The 18,219-nt window shown below is 40.3% G+C and overlaps 2 protein-coding genes and 2 long non-coding RNA genes across 4 annotated transcripts in view; all 4 read right to left on the bottom strand.

The window, feature by feature from the left end:
• LOC146476994 (uncharacterized) overlaps window positions 1–18,219 on the bottom strand; it is a 254,304-nt gene that overhangs the window by 49,228 nt on the left and 186,857 nt on the right. The window lies entirely within an intron of this gene.
• LOC146477016 (uncharacterized) lies at window positions 2,694–4,454 on the bottom strand. The gene has a single exon (XM_085113912.1). It carries the CDS (start codon window positions 4,452–4,454, stop codon window positions 2,694–2,696), a length of 1,761 nt encoding a protein of 586 aa, XP_084970038.1.
• On the bottom strand, window positions 8,603–12,879 carry LOC146477014 (uncharacterized). Its single transcript, XM_085113910.1, has 3 exons — window positions 11,888–12,879; window positions 9,178–9,228; window positions 8,603–8,671 (listed from the first exon to the last, which is right to left on the bottom strand). The coding sequence occupies exons 1-3, from the start codon at window positions 12,209–12,211 to the stop codon at window positions 8,603–8,605; spliced, it is 444 nt and encodes a 147-aa protein (XP_084970036.1). The 5' UTR covers window positions 12,212–12,879.
• Window positions 10,566–11,832, bottom strand: LOC146477015 (uncharacterized). The gene is made up of 4 exons (XR_014865457.1): window positions 11,597–11,832; window positions 11,263–11,312; window positions 10,894–10,956; window positions 10,566–10,613 (listed from the first exon to the last, which is right to left on the bottom strand). It is a non-coding gene; the product is annotated as an uncharacterized LOC146477015 (long non-coding RNA).

The raw sequence follows: 18,219 nt of genomic DNA, 5'->3' as shown, positions 1-18,219 counted from the left end.
GGATTGATGATCCACGTAATTCCTTTGTGGAGAAGACTTTGGTGGGTCGCAGCCTGGTTCCAGCTTTCGATCATAACACAGAGCTCCTTTTCGCCTCCAACGAAGTTTGTACCATTGTCAGAGCGAATTTCTTTCACTTGACCTCTTCGGGCGATAAAACGCCTTAGAGCGAGAATAAAGGAATCAGTGTCCAATGAGTGGGATATTTCCAAGTGAACAGCTCGTAGGGCTAAGCAGGTGAAAATCACTCCTAGTGCTTTACTTGGCTCCGCTTTTGGCGTACAAGAAACAGGCCAAAATAGTCTACTCCTACGCAAGTGAAGGGATGCTGGTCCGAGGTGACTCTTGCAGGTGGTAGATCTGCCATCTTTTGTTTGCCAGAAGAGGCATGATGCCTTTTGCAACCAAAGCAGGAGGATAGTACGCTTCTTACAACGGAATTTGCGCGGATTAACCAGAACCTTTCATGCAATAGGGCTAAGACGTATTCTCTTCCGGAATGACCGCTTTTCTCATGAAAATGGAAAACAAGGAGACGAGCGAGATGAGAATCCGTCAGGGATAATGATCTGATGCTTTAAATCCTCAGACAGAGTGGCTATCCTCAGTCGTCCGCCAACACAGAGGAGGCCCTGGACCATTATTGGATCTAACTTAACAAGCGCACTTGATTTCTTGACGAACTTTCCTTTCTTTAAGGCTGCTATTTCTTCAGCAAAAGCGATTTTCTGGTTAAACTTGATGATCTCTTGTTCTGCAATCTCCAACTCTGGAAGTGTGAGCAATTCGCACTTGGACTCTCTAGGAAACCATAGGAGTCTTGTCTGGCTTCTCCTTTTCTCTTAAGAAATCTTCTCTGGCAGCGAAGACACAGAGCGATAAACTTTAGCAGTCTTAACCAAGACGAGAACCGCTCAATGATAGAAACAAGGCTCACGTAGCCTTCGCTGACTTGGACAGCAAAGGAAGACGACTCGCATTTAACTTCGAGATCATCCTCTGACAATTCTTCAGTATTTCGGGGATGTGCCATCCAATCGGACTCCGGTGTTGAGAGGAAGGCCGGCCCCTTTATCCAACTGTCATTCTGAACAAAAGACTCTGCAGTGACTCCTCTTGACGCGTCATCAGCAGGATTAGACTTGGTATCTATGTACCTCCACTGTAAAGGAATCTTCTCTGATAACGGAGATATGGTTGGCGACATAAGTATGGAAATGCTTCGATTCGTTTTCGATGTAGCGTATCACAGTCATGCTATCCGTCCAGAAAGTGATTGTGTCAATGGGCCTTTCCAATTCTTTCTTCAACATTTTGTTCAGGCGAATTGATACTGTAGCAGCTGCTAATTCCAATCTGGGGATAGTCGTCTGTTTCAGAGGAGCGAGGTGGGATTTCCCGATGAGAAAAGAACAATGAATTCGACCATCCAAGTTGATGAGGCGAAGATAAAAAACTGCTCCATACGCAGACTGAGAGGCATCAGAAAAGTGATGAATTTGGCTGCCAGTAATTCTTTCAAAGTCTGGGGGCCTGACATGTCTGTGGACTGAGAATTCGGAAAGCTTCGGTAATCCATGCAGCCCGGAATGCCATCAAGACGAGTAATTGTCAGGAATCTCATCGTCCCAAGCAATGCCCTTTCTACACAAATCTTGGAGAAGTAGTTTAGCGGGTAAGATGAAAGGTACAGCCAGTCCTAACGGATCATATATCGAACTGACGATAGATAGTATTCCACGCCTAGTACATGGTCGCTCCTTAACGTTGACCTTGAAGCCAAACTTGTCATTCTCTACGCACCATAATACGCTTAAGGCTCTCTCGGTGGGAAGAGCATCTTCGGCTAGGTCCAACTCTTTGACGTCTTTGGCTCTGTCGTGAATTGGAATTGACTCTAAGACTTTCCGGTCGTTACTAACCCATTTCGTAAAACAGAAGCCTCCTCTCAACATAAGCTTTCATAAGTCATCCACGTGCTTAATCGCTGCACTACTTGACAGTAAAGATTTAAGGCAGTTGTCAACGTAGAAATTTCTCAAAACGGTATTGACAACATCGGAGGGAAATTCATGCTTGATGTCTTCAGCGTTCTTTCGAATTGCGAAGTTCGCACAACTAGGAGATGAGACAGCACCAAACTAATGTATGGTCATTCTGTACTCTGTTAATTCTTGATTTAAGTCACCATAGGGCCACCACAGGAAACCAAGAAGATCGCGATCAGCTACTGGGATACGCACTTGATGAAACATAGGTTGAATGTCTCCCATCACTGCACCTTGATCCTGGCGGAAACGAATCAGCATCCCTACAAGGTGATTGGTTAAGTCTGGACCTTGGAAAAGCTCACTGTTTAGGGAAGTTCCACGGAACTGAGCAGAGCAATCAAAAACAACTTGTGATGATATACGCTATGGTGCGGTATATACCAAACTTTGCCGTCCGCTCTTCTGAGGTCAGCAAGGGGAACTTTCTCAGCGAAGCCTTCTTTAATCATACCTTCAAGAGAGGTAACATAGTCTTCTCGGAACTTTCCATTCCCCAAGAGCTTGCGTTTCAAATGAAGAATCCTTCGTTCTGCCCGAACTCTATTGTCCGGCATCTTCAGGGATGGATTCTTCAAAGGAAGCGAAATCTGATAATGACATCTTCGCACTGCATGGCTGAATCTTTAACGATGTTCATGAATTTCAGATCTTCTCTAGATAAGCCAACGTCGTCACTGAGGGATTACCAGCAAAGTTAGGACAGGCAACGCATATAGGATGAGCTTCCATGGATTTCACAAAGAAACATGAGGGGACATACTTCAACTTTCGTCCGGTGGGGCCGTTAATCACCCAGCCGAGGTCCACTCTTGTCGCATATGGACCTCCATTAGCAGCAGGGATAACTTCTCTGGGCTGGAGGGCTTCAGGAACATTGGTGCTGATCAACAGTTCCACTTGGGAGTCTAATTCTGTAAGCTCGAGGTATCCTCGTAAATGTGGCCACCATTCTACATCTTCTTGTTTAGGGATTTCATGTTTTGAAACTGGCATAACTGGTCTGGCTAGCGTCTCATGCAGAGGAATGACAACGTTCTCATCTAGGTCAGAAATTTGCAAATCCTTAACAATAAACCTGTCTACTTCTTCACTTCTTCCCATGGTTGTCATTTTGAGTTTCCTTTTCTTGCCACCTATTCCTAGACGTTCCAGAAGGCTGAACGAGCAAAAGGGAGATTTGGAACCATTATCCAAGAGCGCATACGTTACAATGACACAAGGACTTCCTTTGACTTTAATCTTCACGGGAGCAATAGGCAAGGCCGTTATGGAACCCTCCAAAGACGTTAGGCCACAGAAGTGCGGGGTACTTCTCTCCTCAGAGTTGCCTTGCCTTGTGCTATCCTGAGATCGAGTCTCACTTCTCCCAACAGGTGCATCACTAAGAGATTCTGGTTTGGGCCGTGATTGTCTCTCTCCAAATTGTTCTACGTGCATAACCGTGGCATGTGGTCCACCGCAGTGGTGACAAGGTTTCCTCTTTTGACATCCTCTGGATTGATGACCAGCTCTTAAGCAAGCAAAGCATAGCCTCTTTTTCATTACGAAATCAAAACGATCTTGATTGGATGTTTTCGTGAAATCAGAACAATCGGACAGATGGTGGGAGGCACGACAGAAGAGACAACCTTTGGCAGTTTCAGCTGAAGCAAACTTGCTACCGGTTGACGAAGATACGGGACGTACTTGACTGTCAGAATTCTTTTCAGAAATGGTAGTGAGACTTAGTTTCTTAGAACCAGGCTTGTCATTTCTAGGCTTCAACCTCTTGTCTTTGTTAACGGAGGCTTCCTTCTCCATACAGGGTAACTTGCTGAAGATGGGATTGCCTAAGGACCACAACTTGTGCTTGACAAAATTTGAAATGGCTTCAATACAGATCTCTTGCTGTTCCACGTTCAGGATCCGGTCAGCGGTTTTGCACCATTTAGCTTGCAATCTAGGTAGGAGTTTGTTGATGATCTTCCGCATGTTATCTGGACTTTCTATCTTGTTAGAGTAACCAATGGATCTGAGAGTGTTCGTACAGCTCGACAATAAGATGGAGAATCCTTCCAGTGATTCCGCATCTTCACCTTTAATGCGTGGACCATTAGTCATTTGGTCAAGGCAAGCCATTGCGATTTTATGCTTCTGGCCAAATCTTCTCTCTAGGAGTCCTTTAGCCTTCTCGTAACCTTCCTTTGGAACCATGTGGAGAGAGCTGCGCACAATCTCTTGTGGTCTTCCAGATGTGTGCTGCTCAAGATAATATAGTCTACCAGCGTAATCGGGTTCCTTGGCCTCGATCGCCGTTTCAAAGGCACGGGTAAAAGTGCAGTATTCTAGAAGATTGCCATCAAAAACAGGGACATGTCTTCTGGGCAGCGTATTCCTTTGCTGTTGTTTCACAAATTCTTCCATTACTCAGTTTTGTTGGACGAGAATCTGATAAGCTTGATCACTGAGACCAGATTTGCCGGAATCCTCGCTTGAAGTACTTGAAACGGTTCTTTCATCTGGAATCTTTTCAGGTCTAGACTTTGCCCCTTTTTGCTTATCCTTAGAGACGAATACTGGGGGCGGAAAACTAGAGAACATTCGACTCTGCAAGCCATCAGGAGGAAGAAGCTTTGATTCTGCCTTGGCGTATGCTCCCTCTCTGGCCACAGCTTTGGCGTTTTTGGTCTCCAGCTTCAGCTCCTCCCTCTTTAACTCCAACTCGTATTGTTGTCTTTTAAGATTCATCTCCGTCTCATGAAGTCGCTGACGCTGTCTTAAGGCAAGGGCTTCGGCTTGAATTTCAGCAATTTTTGCCGCTTCTTCAGCTCGAGCAGGAGATATTGAACTTGCTTTAGATGCTCTACTGAGGATGGAACCACACGAACTCTTATGTTTATGTTGCTCGTAAGGGATAACTTGAGAAGCACTGTCCTCTGGAGTTATGGCCATCTCATGCAGCTTCACCTCCGTAACGCGTAACCAGTCATTAACGGTATCGCAGAAAAATCTTAAACTTGCTTCAATTTCACTAAAATAAGCGTTAGATTGTTCCTTTTGAGCTTCATCCACCAACTCGCAATGATATGCGTTCTGGGAGTCGACGAACTTTTGAAATAGATCCGTTATCTCGGCTAGCTTGACCTTAACTGCTTCCAAATTGTTGACATTGTTCAGCAAGTCATCAATCTCCTTGCGTTAAGCCGTAATACTCGATAAAATACCTCCTCTTTTCTTTGTTAGAACTCGAATTCGTTCCACTCGAATAGCATCTGGATCCAGCGTTACGTTGAGTCTTCGTACACGTGAACTTCAACGAATAGGCTGCGGCGTATCAGAATGTGCTGCTCGCTGGCTCCTCGACGACGTACTTAGACGATTAACATGAGGTTTGTTTGTGACATGGCAATGGACACCGACGGCAAACAATATTCGTCTTTTATGAATGTCGTCGCAAACGCGTTAACTCGTACACAAACCAAACATTTTATGAAACAAAGGAAGTACGAAACATAAGGTAAGGTAACTGCAAATAACATAAAATAACAGACGTAAATAAATTAACAATGAAAATGACAGTGACAATGTGAATAGAAAACGACAAGTGAAATAAATGACGAATACTTACAAGACAAATGTGATGACAAGAAAAACACTTAGAACTTGGAACTTGACTTAAAGGCTAGACTTAGAACAAAACCGAACTTAACTAGAACTAGAACGACTTACGCAATATGAGCAGCAAAACCAAACTAACAAGTAACCTATATATATATATATATATATAGCATTATGCAAAATAAAACTAGCGAGTACGAAAACAACCTAAGAAAACAAAGAAGACTAATGAACGAGAAACTAAGTTCAAAGGGCAACGGAGTGAGAAAACTAATAAACGAGGAACGAAAAACAAGAACGCTAATGACCTATAGAAATACGTTACGCCGACATACAAAACAAAATCTAAATTTTCGCGCCTACAGTTAGATTTGAGAAAAACACTCTGGGATATTTTGTTAAGAAATATAATTACAGTGGAATTGTGCTATCTCAAGTCTGAGGAAACATACTCAACTATGTTTCTATAAACACAGAGGGACAATACATTTATGAAACTATGATTCTCCTCCCCACCTGGCAAAAATTTGAATAACTGAAGCAAAGTATCTCAGACAAGTGTAAATTGTTGTTTGTTTGTTGGTTTTTTGGGGGGGGTGGGGTGGGTCTAAATAAGCTGCATTTTTGCATGTAGCTTTCAATTCAATTGCAAAACATTGCCATGACCTTTTTTTTGGATGATTACCTATCCACTTATTTACATGTCTTTAGAAACACTCAATGAAGGATATAAGAACAAAAAAGTACATTACGAATAATTGCAGAATACCCTGCCACCTTGACTTTGTTACTGAAAAACTGTGGCTACCTGGTACACAGTTTATGGGAAAGAAATATAAAGTGGTCCTAGGTTGTCTTATAAGCTGGCTATGCAGTACACAGTACACTTGAGTAATTAATTCAAGACTGGAAGATACCTAGGAGCTGGCGTGTACCCAGCTACACAGTACCTTGCGGAAGGGGCAGGGTATTTTGCAGTTAAGCCTACATTAAAATTAAATGCCATGTAAAGAAGGGCAAAAATTTAAGAATCTCAAATAACAAAATATGCTAACAACAACCTTTTTCATGCAAGGTTTAACTGAGCTGGAGGGTTTGATTGTAAAGCAAAATTATATACTGTTATTTTTCAAGCTAGAAATAGTCTACAGATTAGCGAAATGCACATTACTTAATTCTGAGGAAACAACAAGTCTGTAGATGGATTTAACAATCTATAACTCCATGTAATCACTTCAAAACAATAGACTTTGTTGTGAATACACGTGTGTAAGCTGTAATGAGCAATTTTGTCACCTCCAACACATTTACAAAAGCGATCTTTACCGAGGCAACTAAGTTCTACCGATAATAGACAAGTTACTTGTCATCCTTAAAAACGTAATCAGACTCGATTTTACCTGCAACGGAGCTGTCAAGTCCTTCAGCTGAACTTTGTAGTCTCTTTCTGCTTGGTTCGATCTCCAACTTTGAAGTTGGCATAAGTGAATGTTTTCCTCCATATCCATCAGTTTTATTCTTCACCAGAGTGCTTGTAGTTGGATAGAATTCAGTCTCACCTTGAGAGGTAACGTTTGTGGGAACAGAGAAGAAGAAAAAGCCGGTAAATTGGCGAGAAGAATTGTCAACTTAAATTCAAAATGGTGGATTATAACGCCAAAACGGCGAATTGCAGAAAACCCACCAAACGACCAAAGTAATACTTCAAATTTGGCAGACATACCTTCAATACCTAAGCTCTTGGAAACAGTGTTCGAAATCTTCTAGTTCATTGTCTGATTTGGCAATGACCACAGAACTGCAAATCATACCAGAGAACCGCACAAAATATAGCAGAGGTCTCTCTCCTTTCCTTTTCCTTTTTCCAGTGTTCCCCGCGCGCTTTCCTTTTCCTTCTCCCCAGCCTTTGCGCACTTTCCTTTTCCCTTCTCCAGGCCCCATGCAGCTCAAAAGAATGAAAAGAAACCTCTGCAGAGGAGAAGAGGGTATATACCTAACTTTTAACTCTCTGTTTTTAATAAAGTGTTGTTGCAGAATCTCAAAGCATTTTCAGTTCATCAGACATTGCCGATCAACCTCTTTGAATAAAGCAATGCGTGATGGCTAAAAAGGAACTAAAAATAAATCACGCATCCCTATATATTTCAGTCCTCTATCGTTGGAAAACAGGTCTGCGGAAGACACGGTTATTTGCACTCCTTTCTCATGCTTTTTGAGACAGTTTAACAATCTGAGCTTTGCCATCCATTAAATCCTCATTTTCTGTTTCTTAAACTACGGTCAAGCGAATTCAAGCATGAATTCAATAAAGCAAATGTGTACTCATTTATATTTTATGCCTTCTTCCTTGCACTTATACTATTGTTTGGAGGTGGAGATTGTAGAGGACCCTTTAAACTAAGCTCATTATGAACTGCACTGTGAGCTCACCTTTGAAATTTGAGGTGATGAGGCGTCGCTGTCACTTGACTGCCAAGTGTGTTTTCCATGAACACCAAAATGTCTTTCCTGTATGAAAAGGCCAGAAATTTTTAGAAGAATTTTTCAGCCCTTCTTGTGCCTAACATGCAAAAAAAAAATGACACTCTGAAAATCGGTAGAAGTAGGTCATTTTTTAACCTTAGTGGTGGATTTCTGATCGTGAAGAGTCTCAGTTCTCATGCCATAGTTACTTATCGTTCGTGAACGTTGCTGAAAGACTGCCTATGATGTGTGGAATATACAGCATGTCCAATTGCTCCATTTTCAACATTTCGTTTAATGTGTCACAAATTTCATGGAATAAGCATTGATCTTCGTATTGTTTCTCAAGAATGTTCACTACTCAAACCATTCCACGGCATCAGTATAGGAATGAATTGCTCTGCATACAAAAATAATGGACCTGGTCTGTAATATGACTTAAACTATATAAAGTCACTCTTAGCGGCAATAATCGTCATTGTCAAACTCATTTAGTTGACCGATAGGTCATTTTTCTCGGCTATCAGGTTCCCGACGTCCGATCTATACTGTTCAAATTCCTAGACATGAAATAAAGAAAAAAATTGTCATATTGCCGAAGGTCATAAGATGTGACAGGGTCTTGATTCTGGCTAGTTTGCGTCTAGTGAAAAAATTGTCATATTGTCGAAGGTCATAAGATGTGACAAGACCTTGATTCTGGCTAGTTTGTGTCGGGCAAAAAAACGGAACACGGTAGAAATAACAAGCAAAATCACTATGAAGTGATCCTGTCCGATAAAATGTGAACAATTTTCAGTTGAGAGACTGTTCCGCCAAACAAGTTATCCCACTGTGTGCTTGCTTTCCTAGCTCTACATGAGGTAGCGACAATATGGAAACATGTGGTGCGGTTGACGATTATCCTGCGATCATATGGAAATTGTCCTAATTTCTTTCCAGCTGATTTGCTATAATAAATACGCAAGCATTTGCTGGTGGTCATTTGTTGCTAATATGGTACTGTAGGAGTGAGAACGGAAATTTGTTTAGTTCTAGCGATTTCTTACTAAAAAATTCGAATTACCTCCTGTCTTTCTCTTTCAATCTTTCTCAACTTGACAATCAATTTGCAAGTTTACCGGTTGAGCGAGTCAACTCAGAGTCCAAGTCACTGGTCAGTGTTTTTTTTTTTCACTAATACCAAAAGTATTACGAAGATATCCCTTTGAATAGGAAGTTTCTTTTGCCAAATTCTTTCATGGTCCAACAAGATACGACTTCTGTGCAACACTGAATGCTTGATGGAGGAAACCATTGGTTTTGGAAGTTCGAATGCGTATATGAACAACGAATGCTTGATCGGTCCCAGACTAGCTCGATAAATTACTTTGTAATAACCCAAATAAGGTCGAATAAGCTCTCAGCGTGGTAAGTATTGGAGAGAAAATAGAGTTTTCCCAGTATTTATATATCACTGTCTATAAAATAAACGAGGAGAGAGTTTTCCATTTACTGGTCTCGGCCTTGCAAAAGTGGAAACCACTGAACAAGACAATTCCTCTGCAAGGAATTCAAACATACTTTAGGCAGTTGTACCCTGGGGTGAACTGCAGTTTTTTTGTGTTTTTTTTTTTTTGGGGGGGGGGGGCTGATGTATACAGTGTTTCGCTTAATGTTTTAATGTTATAAGCTTAATTGATCAAATGATCTTTAAAGCTTCGAAAAATGCTTTTCCAAAATATTGGGTTTACAATGAAAAGTTTTGTAATGGCTTACCACTGGGGATCCTTTTGCGTGCTCGAGATCCCACGCTGGAAAAGATAACTCCTCGTCGCTACTGTCACTGCAAACAAAACTCGCTTGTGTTAAACATACAGGGTTAATTTATAGAAAATCCGTTTCAAAAGTGTGACAAAAAGTAGGATAAACTTTTAAAATGTCATTATAACTATCCGCATGGTCGCAGCTTCCCACACTAAAATTATTCGTCATTTGTGTGAGCAATTTTTACCCTAGATGCGTTCCTCCCTTAAAAGTTACGAAAGCCATATTTATTTACCTGTTGATGGTCAAAACTTCCACAGACTAAGGAAGCGGTAGAGAGTAAAGAACAAATTATTTACATAACTTTTCTGGTTACAGCAAGGAAAAGAATAGAAGAAAACGGACTTAACTTACGCATTTAACCCCGTCCCTGTCCTTTGTATCTTTTCACAAGTGAAAATAAAAAAAGCTCTCAATTATCGACAGCAATTAATTTATGTAAAGAACACAACTACAGCTCTATGTAAACTCATTATGATGTACATAATTTGATAAACATTGTACTTACCACTTGCCATCTTCGCCATTCCAAAAGACAAACCTTGTGGCTGGGAGTTTGAAAGGTATACCGCTGACCAGTGACTCGGTCAATTGACTCAAACTTGGATGTGACTTGGGCTCAGAGTTGACTCGGGAAACGGGATTACTCATCAATTCGCTTACTTTCTTCCGTTCTCCATCACGATCCTCTATTATCTGGAGCAAAGGTTCAGTATCACGTCAAACCAAATCTGAGAAAACCTGTCTCCAATTTAAATCCAAAATTAGTAAAATGGCAGCTAAGTTAATTAATTTTCCTCTTAAATGGAAAACTGTTATCAGTCTTTCCTCAAAGACTAAAAGAAACAGAAAAGCACTGAATTGCGTGTGAGGAAAGTAACATGAATTACCCTTAAGCAGAGTTCAGTAAAACTCTGAATGACATGGCAAAAGAATTTTAGTAATGTGACGTTGTTTGAAATAAATAAGAACCTACTTGCTCAAGCTTAAATTGTAGTTCTGAATTTCTTCTCTTCACCCTGGCCAGTTCGTCAGTCATCTAAGAATCATAGATCGGAACGTCAACTAAAGCAAGGATTCAATGAGAAATGTAAAGCTATACAATCAGCAAATTTCCGTGTATGTATATGGTAGGATTCTGTCGCTAGTCATATATAGTGGGATTCATAAATTATCAGACACTGTTTATCCGGGGTGTTCATGTGTTCGCTACTGGACAAAAGTAGCTTCTCCCCCACGCCATCTAGTGGAACAAGCATCTTTTGGGAATATGTTGATAGCTGTTATCCTTCTTTTAATATCACTATTTCTTGTATTTCAAAGTAATAAAAGTGAGTGCCCATACCTCCTTATAATCATCTTCTGCCTTCTTCTTGCCAGGCTGATTCTTACCTCCTGTCGAAAACCAGGGAATATGTTTTCTCAGATAAGTTACTTTACACGTTGTCTTAGAGAAGCCATCATGTTAGCTAAGAAACCAGTTTATTATGTCTGATTCCCTCCAAACAACTGCGCACCGGGATGACTACAAGTATTTTTTTTAAATATTATATCTGGCAAAATAACAGTTATAGTAATAAAGTGTACTGTGCCCACCTGCAAGATAGAGGACAATCGAAAGGCACATTAGAGACCACAATGTAAATTTTGTACCCAAAAAAATTGGGCCTATGCAGTACATACTCGTCCCTTTTTTAAATCTTCGAACGTCTTTGTCCCGTCTGTTAAATCTTTCAGCAACTGATACTGCTGTTCCTCTGACTTCTTGTAAAGATCTAAAAAAATCGCTTTGTGTGACTTTTTTGCCCAGTCTCAAGACGAAGGAGAAACATCTGTTTGAGAATTTTGCCACGTCGGACAAGAGATACCCAACTATCACACTTTTCAGGGCGAAGATGAAGACCGACCTGAAAGCACCTATACTATGCATGCATTTCTGTAACTTGTATGACTAAAGACTACTGACATACCACATAAAAGTGTTCAACAGATGAAAGGACTACCGGTTTCCATGAGTTTATAGCCTCCTTCCACCACTGAGTATAAACTTCTGGTTTAACAATAAGTTCTTCTAATTCATTCAAACCGGCTTTTTGGTAAAGTTGCAAACAAATTGTTTGCACTGTTTCGATAAAGTCCAATGATTGTTGTGCAAGGGTCGATTGATCACATGAAGATGTGTTCTGTGTATCCTGCGGAGGTTTAGGTGCCAGCAATTGGGAACGAGTAGAGCTAGGTTGTTGCGCTTCTGAGGGACAAGGGTAAAAAAGGAAACCAAAGCTCATAGGCAACATATTGTGGTATGGAACATGTTGGAAATTTATGTATTGAGGATAACTCGTCGTGAATGTAGGAGGATGATAAGGCGCTTATGTTGGTTGAGTTGTGCTGCTGTGTTCAGCAGTAGAAAAGTTTGGATAGGTTCGAGGAGACTGGAGCTGATGTGGGTCAGTTACGGGAGGGCCAGATGGCAAAGAGATATTTGGTGCTTCAGAAGTTGCGCTTGTGGCGGAACTGACTGCTGGGAGTTCAAAAGGCATTATGGCGTCACGTGTTTGGATGCTGGTGCTTTCCTTGGTGTTCATTATTAAAGAGCAAGCCTTGTTCAATATTACTAGTTCTGTCTCAGTCAAAGTAACAAATCCGAATGTCTTAAGAAGTTAATGGTCTGTTCTTATATTGTTTTTGCTGGCGTGTTTCCGTGATGGTGGCCGTAATCTGGAATGTTGCTGGCCTGATTATGCTTCATTTCCGTTTGCATGCACACCACATAAAGGACATGCAAGTCGGCAAGGGCATTCTTTCTAAGCCAAGTGATTATTTGTTCGCGATATGTTATCATGCGATCCCCTTAGCCTCTTGAGTGCTGTTTGAACGAATAATCACTTTATGAGTTTATTAACGCAAATTGCAAACTGTTACTGAAATAGCTCAATGAAATAATTTGCTTTGGGAATTCCACTCAAATGTTACTTGTCTCACGATGAGTGTTGCTGTTCGCTTTGCCCTCCCCACCAAGAAGTTGATTATTCGGTCGGGAATATTTCCAAACCTACACAACCCATTTAGAATAACCTCCCTTAAGTATAGCAATCGTAAAAGAGCTTTTTTTAATCTCTTTGCAGTCAGGGAAAATATTAACAGACAGACTTCTGAATGACTTTACAAATTAATACAAATATCCATTGTGCAAAATTGCTAGAAATTTAATGCCATCACTCTTTTACAGGAGAATAAATTTCCAACCGCAAGCATAATACGACAAGTTAAAGAAAAGTCCTCTTCATCAAGGGGCAAATTGTGATTGGTAGAATGAAATTTGGCGCACAAATTTGAGCGGGTTTTGTAAAATTATTCAACATTGGCTTAAAATTAGCTCTTAGTAGTGATCCATGATGAACATCATAGAGTCAGTTCTTTTATTTTCTGTTGCCCTTATGGCATCGTCAGCATTCTATAGTTACTTTCAACTTTCCACTTCATACTGGGGAAAGCTGGAGAACTTTCCTTGCTGTTGGAAGTGCAGGAGACAATGAAGATAGACCACCTGATTTCAGTTGGCCATTTATGCCTTTTGAATCACTGGATACCCTTGTCGGGTATAATCTTGAATGGAATAGACAAGACGAAATAAGCCCTTCCCCAAAAAATGGTATGAAGACGCATAATTGGCACTAGCCTTGAATGCGATAATAGCAAAGCAGAGCATTACTCATGAGATTAGACAATGCTTTGAAAAATATTCCAGCATCTTTCATAGTACAATAATATATAGTATGTACAATCTTGAGTTTCCAGTCCTCCTTTCAGGCGGCAATCAGAGACACAGACTGTGGTTGTCAAGGGGCATGCAACTGCAAGACCTTTGTGCTGACAGCCACCACTGATGTTATGAGGCTGCAAGTTTTCTTTAGACATCCAATTACTGGCGTAGTCTTTCCTCTTGATGTCCAGAAAAGATTCCACGGTGAGAAAACGCAATTTATTCAGAAAATCTCCCTCATTGTAAAGATGAATATAAGCAGTTGTCAACTCTCTGTCAATGGGACACCGGTAAGGCCAGCCTTTTGATACATCAATTTTTATACAGAAGGTAACCCAATAACCAGTTGATGGATGTATGTAACTTCAAAGTAACGTCTCAGTGTAATCTTAACTAGCTCAAAATTAATGAAATAAAATAAAAAATACAAATTGAATAAGTAGGTAAACAAGTCGATCGAAAATAGATGAGTAGAAATGTGCCTCCATCTATTTGCAGAAAACACAGTTGCAGTCATGTGAGGACGACAATGGCATTCTATCTAACTTTTGCCTAAATTCAGAAAGAGAGTCTGCTGATCTTATGTTGTCTGGTAAATTGTTCCTCAGTTTAGCGGCCTGATTAGAGTGAGAGTGGAGCATGTACGATGAGTTTGGTTTAGGAAGGACCAGCTTAGAATAGCGTCGGAGCCCATACAGTATTCACTGCTTCGTAAGGTGAACATTCTCGAATATAATTTGCTGTCTGACCATGAGTGCCTTTGTGTACGAGGAGTAGGGCCTGCTCAGGTCTCAGGTCTGTACGGTATTGACCGCACTTAAGTTATTTGACAAATTTTTCCACCCAAAAGTTATAGAGCTTGAGCAGTATGAAGATGCCGTGTTGGTGTCTGGGGGGCACCAACATGGTGGTTGGAAATACAAAAAACATCTTGAGTTCACTTTTTGCCAGAAGAGAGGTTTGTTTTCTTTTGTGAACTGTCCGATGTTTAGCTAAATATTTCTCCTTCTACTTAAATTGTTTAGAATGCTGTAAATCTCCGAAAAAGTCATTTTTAAGACAAGAAACAGCTCTGTCACTGCCATCCTCCTGATGTCACGCACGATAAAAACTGGGAAATTGAAAACTGTTCTGTTATCAAAAGCAAGATGTTGGGTTTTGGCTAAAGGAAAGGAATTTAATATTAATTTTTCTTTCTGAGCTTACCTTAGATAAGAAAAAGAAAGTCATTCCTGGTCGACCACGCTGAAACTTGGGCCAAAAAAGCTGGTGATCTCCTTCTTGATGTTTGGCGCTTTCCAGCAGGAGTTAATTGATACTTCTCCGACCAGACCAGTCTCCTGCAAGACTGCCCTTGACTCTCGCCTTGGGTTGGCATTGGACGTTGCTTTATTTCTGACGGGCGGCAGACATGACCATCTTATTGTATATTTATGGCTTTTGGCTGCTCCTTGTGGTTTGTCACCGCTTAGTGGTTGTCAATGCCGTGACCCGTGGAAAGGAAGATGGTAACGGAAATCGAGAGGTTTGTGCCTGTGATAGAAAGTAACTGTTAACAAATTTGACACAAAGAAAACATGACACACTGTTAAATTCTGTGTATAAGCCCGCTGCATATATCCCCGAGCCCCTCTAATATCTCATCCCCGGGCGGCCCAAGCTCAACTCCTTCAGGGAAGGGCAACCAAAAATATTAATGGTATTTACACTAGGAGGCGTTGTGTTATCAACGGTTTGAAGTATAAAGCTTTGGATGAAAAAACTGTTTCGCTTCAACCAGTTGATTATAGTTCTATTAATTCTTTTTGATAAATTCAACTTCCCATGATACAGGAATGGATTTGGTACAATTGGTCTTAAAAGCTGACAGGCAATAACATATGCAATGGTGCCCCTGCTCCCCCTCCCTACCCCCTCCTCACGGTGGTGGTTAAAATATTTTTTTCCTTTTTATTTTCTCTGTTATAATTTTTTTTTAATGAGCTTCAGGAGAAATTTTCGTGTTAACTACATACGTACATACTTTATTGACTTTCCCCAAGAGGCTTCTCAAAGACAATGAACTAATCTAAAAAAATGATACAATGTACAATGTAATAAAAAACAGAATCGAAAAGATGTAAAAACTATTTTCAAAAACTACTGTTGGATATAGTAAGGCATTAATTTTGTACTCAAGAATTATAGAGTTGTTTGCTGAGTTACATTTAATACAGTATTTAAAAACTGATACGGATTCAGAAAGTTTAAGGGAGCATTCTAGGGAGTTCCATAAATTTACAGTTCTATAATAAAAAGTTCTCTGGCTGCTTACAGTCTAGGGAGTTCCATAAATTTACAGTTCTATAATAAAAAGTTCTCTGGCTGGTTACAGTTTTGAAAAGGGGTATGTTCAGTTTTTGAGACCTCCTGGTATTATGGCCACTGATCTCTGCACGTTGGTGAACTTAGATGACTGGCATACAGGGGCACAGTTTGTTAAGCTCTTAAAGGCCATTGTGGCACTGCATTGATAAAGCTGGCTTGCCACAGGGAGCCAGTTGAGCTCCTTAAGGATCGGCGTGACATGATCATATTTGCGCACATTGTTCACAATGCGGCATGCAAAGTTCTGAACTGCGTGTAATTTCTTAAAGTGCTACTACGATCAAAACTTCATGTCACGTATGAAACAAACATACGTTCGTTACAGCTTATCTGATGTGGCTGTACCTGTCTTGGTCACTGAAATGAAGTTTGGGCCCCGCAAATTGAAAATATTGAGCCTTGAAAACTGGTGTTTTCGAGTCCGCCATTATGAATTTATGTTCCAGTGAGCGCGCGGTATGAAAGTGATTGGAGTTGCGGTATTTTTATTCAAACCTATTGTGTTTTTGTCGTAATGTAATACTCTCAAGTCGCTGATCGGGCAAGAACTGTAGTCAGAGCTGTTTTGACCACAGAAAGCTCTCCTGGATTGTCTTCACATGATATAGGCAATGGAAATGAAGAAGTCATGACTCTGTAGAGCTAGTTCCGTCTGAAGAAGAGGCAGCCGAATAAGTTCAGCAGCTAGCTCTTTTGCTACAAGAGGAGAGCAGACTTTGCTGAGTCGTTCATCTCTCGCGTAAGATATTAGAGATAGAGATTAATATTTAGATGTGTTATTTGCTGTATTAACAAAACAGGCAAGCTTTAAAAGTGTAGTACCTGAGAATCCGCAACAATTTCAGTTGACTACTATTCAGTTCATTCCCTGGAGGGAGGCTACCGGAGACTCAGTTGAATTGAAATCGAAGTCAAGTTCAGGTTTTTAGAGTGCACAGTGAAGTTTCCGTTCCGAGCAAGCTTACTGTTTTTGCGCTTTTTTGCCATGGAAAAAGAATATAAATTGGAGTGAAAAGCCCTGTACAATGGCTTGAATTTCAGCTGATCGTTCCCTTGTAATTAATGCTAAGTTTCCTCTTGGTTCAATATTTTCTCAGGTGCAAATGTTCAAATTGCTCCCTTGAGCGACTTACCAAGCCTGGAGAGTGCTGGTGCTGCATGGACATCATTGTATCCAGATTTGAATAAGTACAGTAATCAATAAACAAATGAATTTGCAAGGCAACAACAATTTGCAATGATTTGTTTTCTTCCCTAGCATCATCCTGAACAATGTAATAGTAACAGTCTTTTGTGCGTACATATATTAGCTTTATAAATATAAATTTATTAACATGCTTTCTGGTAACAAGCATCCACCTAGGCAAATGAGGAGAGGAAAAGTAGGAATTTTGCAAATATACATTGAAAACAATATTCTTGGGAGTTAAAGTTTGTGATTCAGGTATTAATTGAAATTTTTTTGCTTATTCTAATGAAGGGTCAAATCAACCTAACAACAAACATTCTTTGTCCTACATGTCTAAGGGCAAACCCCCAATACAAGCAAGTCTTGATGAGTTTCATACACTGTTGCTGTGGTAACAGTCCTTGATACTTTCACTTTTGGTGCAGTGAGAGTTGGGCAAATGCATGCTACCAAAAATGTAGTAAAGTTGAGACTGTTGTGAGCCACCTTTGATCTTTTTCTCAAATGTAGATTCAATTTCATTTGTACAACAACAAATTTATTGGTGAAACAAGATTCTGGCAATCTTTTTCAAACGAACATAAAAATAAAATTATTAATGTATTGCAGACAATGAACCATAAACCTTATTCCAAAATGGCTACCATATTAATATTCTTTTGTTTATATTCAAATTAGTATTTCTTTAAAACCACACCAAAAGAGAAAACATTTGAGTTCTGGTTGCTATACATGGCTCAGGAATGTCTGTGCTTCAGCTCCCTGTTAGCAGGGAGCAGGGGGCGGGAGGGGGGATGTAGGGTCATGAAAAAATAAGCAGTGGAAAACAGAGGGTCACATAAATTTGTGCTCTTGTGATCATAATTTCTAGTATGACAGGAAGAGCGAGTCATATATAAAAGACAAAATAAAATTTGTTAATTAAAGTCATTATTTAACAAAAGCAGGACAAGTATTAAGTATTAAAGTAATAATGTAAAGGA

This window comes from Pavona decussata, unplaced genomic scaffold, assembly GCF_977016875.1.
Source record: "Pavona decussata unplaced genomic scaffold, jaPavDecu1.1 SCAFFOLD_72, whole genome shotgun sequence".
In the NCBI taxonomy this organism is placed as follows: domain Eukaryota; kingdom Metazoa; phylum Cnidaria; class Anthozoa; order Scleractinia; family Agariciidae; genus Pavona; species Pavona decussata.
This window is presented reverse-complemented; position numbering and strand designations above follow the sequence as displayed.

What these genes read in the sequence shown, in the direction of transcription:
- LOC146477016 (XM_085113912.1), bottom strand. Translation starts at nt 4,454, where the DNA reads ATGGAAGAATTTGTGAAACAACAGCAAAGGAATACGCTGCCCAGAAGA.
- LOC146477014 (XM_085113910.1), bottom strand. Translation starts at nt 12,211, where the DNA reads ATGTTGCCTATGAGCTTTGGTTTCCTTTTTTACCCTTGTCCCTCAGAA. An exon ending in CTGTTGAACACTTTTATGTG is followed by an intron (nt 9,229 to 11,887) that starts GTATGTCAGTAG and finishes CTCAACCGGTAA; the next exon opens with ACTTGCAAATTGATTGTCAA. An exon ending in TTGAAAGAGAAAGACAGGAG is followed by an intron (nt 8,672 to 9,177) that starts GTAATTCGAATT and finishes TTTCATGTCTAG; the next exon opens with GAATTTGAACAGTATAGATC.